At 39.7% G+C, this 10,749-nt stretch overlaps 1 protein-coding gene across 1 annotated transcript; it reads left to right on the plus strand.

Annotated features, from left to right (window-relative positions):
- The first annotated feature begins 428 nt into the window (after positions 1 to 428).
- slc39a7 (solute carrier family 39 member 7) lies at positions 429 to 10,342 on the plus strand. The gene is made up of 8 exons (XM_067611948.1): positions 429 to 585; positions 2,931 to 3,433; positions 4,375 to 4,543; positions 4,992 to 5,072; positions 5,294 to 5,428; positions 5,727 to 5,840; positions 7,336 to 7,532; positions 9,119 to 10,342. Exons 2-8 carry the CDS (start codon positions 2,939 to 2,941, stop codon positions 9,371 to 9,373), a joined length of 1,446 nt encoding a protein of 481 aa, XP_067468049.1. The 5' UTR covers positions 429 to 585; positions 2,931 to 2,938; the 3' UTR covers positions 9,374 to 10,342.
- Positions 10,343 to 10,749: the final 407 nt, after the last annotated feature.

Consider the following 10,749-nt stretch of genomic DNA (forward strand, 5'->3'; position numbering starts at 1 on the left):
CTTACACAGAAAGCACATTTGAGGGGGATCTTTTAGTTGCCAGTATGAACAGGAGGAAAGATTACAGCGAGGAAAACCTCTTTCACTGTTCATATGGACACCTGACTGTTATTTAATTATTTACATTGTTAACTGCAGCAAGAGTGTCGAGGCAACGGACATACGGATCTGCATCCTACTGTCCTCCAGGATGCTGTCTCGGATGATTCAAAATAATAGCTTCTTCTCGCGAGATTTCTGTCTAGACCGCTTTACCCGTCCTTTAATCTAAAGCCATTTTTTACTTTATTCGTGACTAAACTTGTTTTCGGAGTATTATAAAATCCTCCACGTGTCACGATAATCGTCTCATAAAAAATAAAACATCTATTTTTTTCATCTCACTAGTAGCAACGACGAGGGAGCGCCAGAAGGAGCCACACTTGGAATTGGACACGTTCTCGCGAGATTTCGGTTAGTTCAGTTGAGTAAATGCCACGTCTTAATACACAGCTACAAGTAGTATCAGCGTAGACAGAAATATCAGCAGTTTACCGAGCAGAGGCACCCAGCGGCCCAACAGGCAGTGATAATTTGCACAATCTGGTAAGAATTAACTTTTGTGCTTTTCATTGTTATTGCAGTGATATTGCTCCGGCTGCAGCGACATGTTAGCAAGTTGAATTGTAGCTAGCTAGCCAGCTAGCAGGCTTTCTTTACAACTTTAGGGAAACCGGTGATCAGTAGTCACTGTTTGATGACTGGCTTTTACTGTTTACTGTGAGATTAAAGTTCACGCTTTTCTGTAGTTAAGAGATTATCAATCCGCTTTACATCCGACGTGTGAAGCCGCAAGCAAATAAACAATCACAAGACAATTTAGCTTAAACTGAGTCAAACTCACATGGGTAGTTAACAATGAATGTCTCCTTACGGTTTTAACGTGAACACAGTCTGCATGATGTTACATCAGTAGGCATTGATACCTGCTACTGCTGTATTAAATACTATAACATTGCATTGTTTTATAACAGTATTAATGGACATCTATGTCTAGCATAGCATAATCTTAAAGGATAGGTTTTCAGTTATTCAACTGTGTCTCAAATCAACAGTCAGGTGTCCATATGAACAGTGAAAGAGGTTTTCCTCGCTGTAATCTTTCCTCCTGTTCATACTGGATATTAAAAGATCCCCTTCAGATGTGCTTTCAGTGTAAGTGATGGAGGCCAAAATCCACAGTGTGTCCACACAGTCATTTAGTGCAAAAATGTGATTAAAAGTTGATCTGAAGCTTTTATGAGGCTTCAGCAGTCTGAGTTAATCATATCAAGTGGATATCTGACACATTTACAGTCTTTTTAGCATCAAATTCCCTCTTTGTGTTTCCCTGTTGAGCTGGAAGTATAGTAACAAAAAGAGGGACTTTGGCACTAAAAAGTTGAAAGATATCTACTTGATTTGACTCATTTGGATGCTGAAGCTTCATTTTAGCTTCAGATAAACTTGTAAATACATTTTGGCACAGAAGGAGGACTGTGGATTTTCACTTCCATTGTAAGTGCATTATGAAGGGATCTTCTAATGGTCAGTATGAAGAGGAGGAATGATTACGGCAAGAAAAACCTGTTTCAATGTTCATTAGGTCACCTCACTGTTGTTTTAAGATAAGCTTGAAAAATTGTAAACTCATCCTTTTAATGCAGCACAGAAAGATCGCCACGTGTGCTGCACAGAAGAGCCGCAATGATTCATCGATTAATAGATGAGTTGCCAACTGTTAAATCAATCGCCAAGTATTTTAATGATCGGTTAATTGTTTGTCGTTTTTGAAGAAAAAAATGTCCAAATTCTCTGATTCCTACTTCTCAAATGTGATTTGGGAAACAGTGATTCGACACTTTTAACCATTTTCTTACATTTTATAGACGAAACAACTAATGGATTAATTGAGGAAATAATCATATCATATTTTACTGGAAAAGCCTCATATTCAGTCAGCGCAGTGGCCTGATTCCAGTGCAATATGAATATTTTCCATGTTGGCACTAAAAATGCAAACTGGCTGACCGGTTGAAGAATGGATAGCTCACTGATGGTGATAATCTGCAACACATCTGACTACATACAGGGTGTGCTATGGTGTGAGTAGAAATGCAACTTTGACCATATGGTGTCCACCTTGTCGGCTTTTTAATGTGAATATACACTTCATTTATGTGTCACAGGGAGAAAGATGGATCATTTTAGGCTCCTTCCCAAACTGATCCCTACTCACAAGCGCTTCACTATGTAGTGTCGCTCTGCGCTCACACTCACAGCCGGGGAGGCTGCTGCGCTTTAAGGAGGCTGTTGTGTGTTATGTGTCTACGGTAAAAGCATAATGTGTCAAAAACGATCATCATGTCACACAAATCACACAGGGATGCTTTACTCGATTGATCGATTGGTTGTTCGGCTCATAAGATGTCAGAAAATGGTGAAAAATATTGATCACTCCTTCCCAAAGATCAAGATGACTTCCTCAGATGTCTTCTTTTGTCTCGACCAACAGTCCAAAACTCAAAGATACTCAGTTCACCATCTTAGACGACTAAAAAAAACCCAGAAAATATTCATATTTAAGAAGCTGGAACCAGAGAATTTGGACTTCTTGTCTTTCTTAGTTGATGATTAATTTTATAGTTTGCAATTAACTGATTTATTGACTAATTGTTGCAGCTCTGGATGGTTCCTTTTAGCTCTACTGCATGTTCTGTTATTTTCAACCCACCATGAAAAGTTATTGTACAATATACCAATACAGAAAATGTTTCCTTTATTATTCAGCACCTGCACCCAAGACACATGATGTAGCTTAGGGTGTAGATGTAAACAGGACCTCTGAGTTTAATCATCAGCCACTTTTCATTTATTTTATGTTTTCTTCTTCCCTTCTCTTTTCGTCAAAGGGAATAATATGGGCTGTTTACGTCTGCTGGTACTGACACTGGCCACATCTGCAGCACTGCTGTTAGCCTCCCATTCAGCCATCGCTCACAGCCACTCTCACGGCGACCACGGACACGCCCACTCCCACGGCCACCATCATGGCCACCATCACCACGGCCACCATCACCACGGTCACTCCCACGGAGAGGACGACGACCACGGCCACTCTCACGGCCCTGAGGTGAAGATGTTCCACGGAGCGAGCAAGTGGAGCGCCGAGGCCAACATTCCCGTAGAAGAAGAGGAGCACCACGGACACGCCCACTCTCACGACCACGGACACGCGCACTCTCACGACCACGGACACGCACACTCTCATGATCACGGACATGGGCACGCTCATCATGAGGATATCGTTCGGGTGCACAAGGAGGAGAGTGGACACGGGCACGCGCACGGAGGGGAGAGGGTGAAGAGGGAGGCGGAGGGAGAGAAGAGGAGCACGGTGGAGCTCTGGACGCAGGTTACAACTGACACAATGGGTTTTAATTCTGTCTGGGAATATATCCGTGTTAGACACAGGAAGGAGATATTCAGTGTTTTGTCCTGTCATGAGCAAGATACTGTCATGGGTGTTTGGCAGGGTCACGCTGACTCTGTAGTAAGCGGCCTCACAGTTGTGAAAGTCTGTTTCCTCTTTTCCTCTTTCACATTTCAAATAAAAATATGTCAACCTGCCACAGTAAATATGGGCGTAAAGCTGGAAGAAGAGCCGGTTTATTCTGTTTAATCAACATACTAAAGGTTTTCTGTAGAAATTGACATTTAAAAGCTGTAGTTTGGTGTGTTGTTTTACTGTTGAATTCTGTTGTAAGTGTTCATGTTATTTTGTCAACCTGAACCTTATAGTTTAATGCAGTTGAGTAAAATTTTTCTCAACACTATTGCTGATTCATCTCTGTCACCAGAGGTAAATCAGAGGTCATGACTGTTGTAAAGTCAGCAGTTCTCTGGATGCAAGATTAATTTTGGGCCGTCGATGTCAGCGATGTGTGCAGCCTGCAACTTTTCATCAGTGCTTTGTGTTTTCAGTTTACTACCACTAGTTTCACTAGTTCATGTAAAACTTCTTTTGCTGCTTCTTTTTTGAGGAACTTGTGAGTCCTGTCTGTTTCCCATCATAGCTCACAAACACATCATATGGACTCACAACAGCCAGCCTTAAGCTCATTATCTAAGCTCTTAAAGCATCATCGAGTTATCTGTTTTTCATTGACAACACCACCAAGTAGCATCTCATCTTTTTACTTATCAATAACAATATCAAATCCAAACAGATTTGTTCTTTATAAATGATGTTCCACACATCCACAGACATGTTTTTTTGCTAAATGAACTGATGATTCTTTCCTGCCGGGTGACGACACTAATGACTCGTTAACTTCCCTCCGTCTCTGTCCGCAGGCTATTGGAGCCACCCTGCTGATCAGCGCAGCTCCTTTCCTCATCCTGTTCCTGATCCCCGTTCAGTCCAACAGCGACCAGCACCAGAACCTGCTCAAGGTGCTGCTCAGTTTCGCCTCCGGTGGTCTGCTGGGCGACGCCTTCCTCCACCTCATACCGCATGCTCTGGGTAGGTAGTTGATCCATAAATCTGTTTTTTAATGACTTTTTTAGCTCAGTTTCATACTCAACCGTAATCATTCGACCCTTTGAGTGTAAGGAGCAGCTCAGCTTAGGCTTCCAGCAACAATAGAGATAAAAATAATTATTTTTTCTATTTACATAGAGCTATGAAAGTGTGAAGTTACTTAGTTTAACTACAAGTTTTACGACTTTTCACTGTTTTCTAATATTTGATGTTGCCTCTCTGTCAGTGATTTGTGAATGTGAACAGATAAAACACTCCTGCGAAACCTTAACGTACTAAACATACACACAGTATTTTCTGTCAGCTACCGATGACAACGAACAGACGCTCCCCGACAACACAGATACGTCAAGCGAAAGTGTCGTCAGTCTCTTCAGTTTGGCCTTTTGAGATTAAAGTCTGTTTCCTGTGTCATGTTTGTTCTGCACAGAGCCCCACTCTCACCATGGAGACGAAGATCACGGCCACTCGCACGCCGGCGAAGAATCACATGACCACGGACACTCTCACGGTATGCGATGAAGTTATTAGACAGCAGAGCAGATGAGTTGTGACATGTTTGCATCTCAGAATACAAAAAAAAAAACGACGTCTTTTTCTCTTAGTTCAAGTGTCACCTGGTAATCTGGTTATTGACAGGTGTTAAACCAAAGTAATTTACCAAAACCAGTAAACTCTGGATCAAACTCTGTTCATCATTTCCAACCAGTGTTGCCTCTCTTCTCTCCACAGGAGCTGCCCACGGTCACATGATGTCAGTGGGTCTGTGGGTTCTCGGTGGGATCATCGCCTTCCTGGTTGTAGAGAAATTTGTGCGTCTGCTGAAGGGAGGGCACGGCCACGGACATTCTCACAGCCACTCGCATGGTATGCCGGTAGACGCTGATCTAGTGTTAGAATTAATCGACAGATTGTTTGTTTGTGAAATGTTAAAAACTAGAGATTTCTTAAAGCTTTCAGTGATGCCTTTAATTTGCTTGTTTTGTCCAACATACGTTGAAGAACAACAGGAAAATTTGCACATTTCAGAAGATGGAACTAGAGAATGTTTTGGTATTTTTGCTTGAAAAATAACTGAAATCATTAATCGATTATCAAAATAGTTCGCAGGTTTATTATCTGTCGATTGACTAATAATTTTTTTTAAATAAATAAACATTTTCAGCTGCTCCCAAGGAAAAGGTCAGCGATGGCGAAGAAGAGAAGGAAGAGGAGAAGAAGAAAGAGGAGAAAGACAAAAAAGACAAGAAGGCGTCTAAGAAAGAGGAGACGAGCACAGGTGAGCAAGAAACACAAAGATTAGATTAGAAGATGAGATTTTTGGAAACAAAATAGATGAACAGATCCCTACAAACAATGGTTACACAGTACCAGTCAAACGTTGACTGTTACTGTATAACGATTGTTTTAGCAGCATTTTATTGACTATGAGTTGAATTATAATGCACTGAAACTAATGCTTTTAGACAGAATTTTGCCTACTTTTAACCTTGATGCTCTGACCTCTTTTGACCACCAAATAATCAAATCAGTGTTCACATGGGAAGTGAAATACCACAAAGAGTTCAGTTTTGGTTGCTGGTATTAAAAAACATCCCACTCTGGATGGACCAAAAGTAACTCAAACTCAAACTATACTGGTTTCCTGATACTGTATGATGGCCCAGTATTTGCGTTGCAAAATCAAAAATGATGTTTTACCTTAATAATGCAAGTTTTTGGTCAGTGATGCGTTTTTTTACATTTAGTTTCATACTGCGAATACTGACACAACACTTATCAGGGCTGCAACTAAAGATTATTGTCATTATCAATTAATCTGACGATTATTTCCTCCATTAATCAATTAAGCGGTTTGTCTATAAAATGTGAGCACTCCAAAATCCAAAGATATTCAGTTTACTATCATGTATGACACAAAAGAAGCTGCAACCAGCAAATGTTTAAACGATTATTCGATAATCAAAATAGTAAAATTTTCTGTCGATTGACCAACTGATTAATCGAATGATTGATTACTTTTTTTATGTTAAAAGCGAGTCTTACTTGCACTGTCTCCCTGTTTGTTACCTAGTGCGTTAATGATTGAATTTTAAGTGTGTAATGTATCACGTGTGCACTATTGCCCTAAAAAAAAATCCCACAATCGAATGAATAAAGTTGTGTTCAATGCATGCTCACTACTTTCTGAAAACCCTACTCATTACTTTTGAAAAAATGTGTAGTTTTCACACCACACCAATGGTCCTGCAAAATGATGATTCGTAATTAGAATTTACGAACTTACTCGGCGTTAAGCTGTTTTTACTGGATGCAGGGAATAAAATATGAGGGACTGATTTTGTACTCAGCCCAAGTCATGTTTTGCTGGAGCCATAAACAGGTTTTCTTGGTTGTTATGAAGATCTTTATCAATCAATTATTTAGCGTCAACATCTTGTGTATCAAGTCCATTTGCTTGCAGGGGCTGGAAACAGTTTTTGTGCTGCTTCCCGTGAAGCTGAAACTTGTTCTTTTGGCTTCACCTCAGTCAGTCACGTCAGGGAAGATATGTGCTGTTGGCATTGTGGAAATCTCCCTCAGAACATTGTGACCTCTCCTTTTCAACACAAACTAGTGATCCTTTTAGCACAGAGATGTGCCACTGTTGAATCTTAATCCCTGACCCACTTACGAGAAGAGTGTTCCAGATGCAGTCTGGCTGAAAAACAGTGCATTTATCCACTCTCAAAAGTGTTTGCTACAACTTTTCTCCGTTTTGTCCTCTAACGCAGACATCAAGGTGTCAGGTTACCTGAACTTGGCAGCTGACTTCACACATAATTTCACCGACGGCCTGGCAATCGGAGCATCGTTCCTGGTTGGTCCAGCAGTCGGTGCCGTCACCACCCTCACCATCCTGTTGCACGAGGTCCCGCACGAGATCGGAGACTTCGCCATCCTCGTCCAGTCTGGCTGCACCAAGAGGAAGGTAGATTTAGTCAAGAGTCAAATATAATAAAGAATATTTCCATCATCTTAGAAAGAATCTGTTTATTGGCCCGATATCCTGCTGTCACTTAAAAGGAATTTGCCTTTGGTTCTCACAGGCTCTCAGCGTAAGGCAAGTTTATTTGCATAGCACATTTCAACAACAAGGCAATTCAAAGTGCTTTATGTAAAACATAAAAGAGTGTAATTACACACTGTGCCAAGAACAAACATACAGGAGGGAAACAGAGTTTTCCACAGGAACAGTAGTGTTTAGAAATGGTCTTTACTGTGTGAACTTTGCCCTCTGAGGTTAATATTCTACTTAATTAAAGTGAAAACATTTTTCTGATGTTACCAGAAGTGGTCTTTGTTGGTGGAGGTGGTCCACCACACTGCGGGAAACCCTTTGGTGTATATAAAAGCTGGTAAATGTACTTTGCAGCCAGCTATATTTAAAGTTTCCCTCTTTGATTTTGTTTGTTTGAGTCCCAAAGTCCTTGAACGTCACTGTTGATGTCAAGAAATTCAACGTTATTTTTTCAAACCTCAAGAATGAGCTGCAAGCAAATCAGGGTGTAATTACCGGTCATTAATCTTAATTGTTCACTATGTTATGCAGGTTTATTTTCATAGGAATTTAGTTTTTATTAAACTGTAAAATTTGCATAATGGTGTTGAAGAGGACTAAGAAAGAAACATGATGCCATGAATTCTTCATCTTTTTCTTTTATGTCGTTATTTTCTCTTCTGATAGCTCACAGTTTGACTCACAAGTACGGCAAATTAAAATAGAAACAGGTCAAAGCAAAACGCAGAAAGTTTCATGACACGAACACTGGAGTTGTAACAATTAATCGATCATCAAAACATGAATCAACAACTTTTTTGATAATTTAATAATTGTTTTGCCATTATTCCAGCAAAAGTGCCAAAATTTCACTTTGTGTGACCATTTGATGCTTTTGTTTGTCATATATGAAAGTAAACAAATAAAAAGACACTTTTGAATATGTTAAATTAGGTTTTGTGAAACTGTCATGGCATTGTTCTTTTTTTTTTTTCCTGACATTTTATAAACCAAAACATTCACCGATTAATCGAGAAAATAATCAGCAGGTTCAGTGATAACGAAAATAATAGTTAGTTACAGCTCTATCGCCAACTATTTTGGTAATCAATTAAATGTTTTGAGTCATTTTTTTTAGGAAAAGATGTCAAAATTCTCTGTTTCCAGCTTCTCTATGTGAATATTTTCTGGTTTCTTTAGTCTTCCATGACAGTAAACTGAATATTTTTGGGTTTTGGACGGTTGGTCGTGACAAAACAAGACATTTAAAGATGTCATCTTGGGCTTTTGAAACAGTGATGGTTGTGTTTCACCATTTTTTTGACATTTTATTGAACAAACAACTAATCGATTAATCGAGAAAATAATCAACAGCTTAATCGATAATGAAAATAATCGTTATTTGCAGCCTTAATGAACCCTTAACACCAAAGAAAATGTTATAAATTAATTAATATCTGTAATTTGTGTTAAAATGTTGACAATCAGTCAAAAATCTTCTTTCTGTTTCCCATCAGGCCATGTGTCTACAGCTGCTGACTGCCCTGGGAGCTCTGGCCGGCACAGCTTGCTCCCTATTGGCTGAAGGAGTGGGCGCCGCGGCGACGGCCTGGATCCTGCCCTTCACAGCCGGCGGGTTTGTTTACATCGCTACGGTGACCGTGCTCCCAGAACTGCTAGCGGGTCGCTCCAGTTTCGGCCAGTCTCTGATGGAGATTCTGGCCCTGCTGTTCGGAGTCGGCATGATGGTGCTGATCGCTGAGTACGAGTGAGATGCAGCAGAACGGACAGAAACGACTTAAAGTGAAACAGGAAGGGAGGGAACAGAGAGACAGAGAGGAGGAAGGTTAAAAAAAAAAAAAAGGCGGTTTTACATAGAGTTCAAGTTTTTTTGTCAGGGGTGTGATCTCTTGTTTTTTATTACGTTCTGTTTTGGGACAAACGCCACCTAATGGGTGATTTTCGTTTTCTTAGCAGTTCATGGTCTCATCCCTGATTTATGTTACGGTTTCTTTTTTTGAAAGGAAAGGTGTCTTTAAAAACTGTTCATCAGCAGAGACTTGAGAGCTGGAAGGAAAAAAAAAAACCCTTTGAGGACTGCTGTGTTGTTCACTGAGGGCCTTTGTCAGGACAGGAAGATTCATTCTATCTGTTCGCTGGTCAACACTTTCACTACATGGACCATCCAGCTACATTTTAGAGTTTGCTTATAGCTTAAACTGACAAATTGCTCCTTCCAAACGGCACTGAAATTCATGTAATTTTCTAACAATAAGACCAAATTTCCTGTCATTTGGCAAGTGAATGTTCCTTTTTAAATCATTAAACATTTCATAGTTTGGCCAGTGAAAAGCAAAGAAATGGATGGCCTGGTTCATTAGTGTTCACTGCAGGACTGATCTAGGTCACGTCAGTTTTACACATTTAATGTTGCTTTGTCTGGAAATGCTGAATGTTAATATTTTTACATTCCACAGAATAAAACTAAATATAAATAAACCGTTGTGGTGTTTCAGCTGTATTTACTAAGGAATTATGTTTTTTTGTTGTTTTTTTTTTGTTTTTTTTATGTTTGCTTTTAGACATTCCTGCACAATCATTTTTTTCCCCCCAACTGATGGTTAAAAATTGTTAAACACTTGCGGCTGAGATGAACATTCCCAGTAAAGCTTCATAATTTTCAAAGTGGTGAATGATTTTCTGAATATCCTGTAATTAAAGACGTACTTGAAAATGTAAAACGTGACTGTGCTGTGATGATTAATCTGTAAATGGCTGTTTTAATTTAACAGATGAGTTGAAGCAGGTTTTGTGACATAATCTGCTATTAACAGAGCTGACCACAAGAGGGAGCCAGAGGCCTGTGGAAATAAAGATGTTTTTTTGTTTTTTTTTAATGGCCTCAATAGCTCCCTGGGAAAGACACGACAGATAGATTGACAGAAACAGTACAGAAGTCTGAAAACGTGTCACCTGATACCGATCTTGCTGACAAGAATCACACTAATGTGTTGATAGTGAATTGGTTCCTGCTGCTCTGCACACATTTTACAACTTCCATGTCTACGTGAATATCTACTTCATATCTGTGATCAAATGGAAAAGATGCAACTGATTTACTTAATTAATCCAATTGATATTTATCTAA

Source organism: Thunnus thynnus, chromosome 15 (genome assembly GCF_963924715.1).
Source record: "Thunnus thynnus chromosome 15, fThuThy2.1, whole genome shotgun sequence".
In the NCBI taxonomy this organism is placed as follows: Eukaryota; Metazoa; Chordata; class Actinopteri; order Scombriformes; family Scombridae; genus Thunnus; species Thunnus thynnus.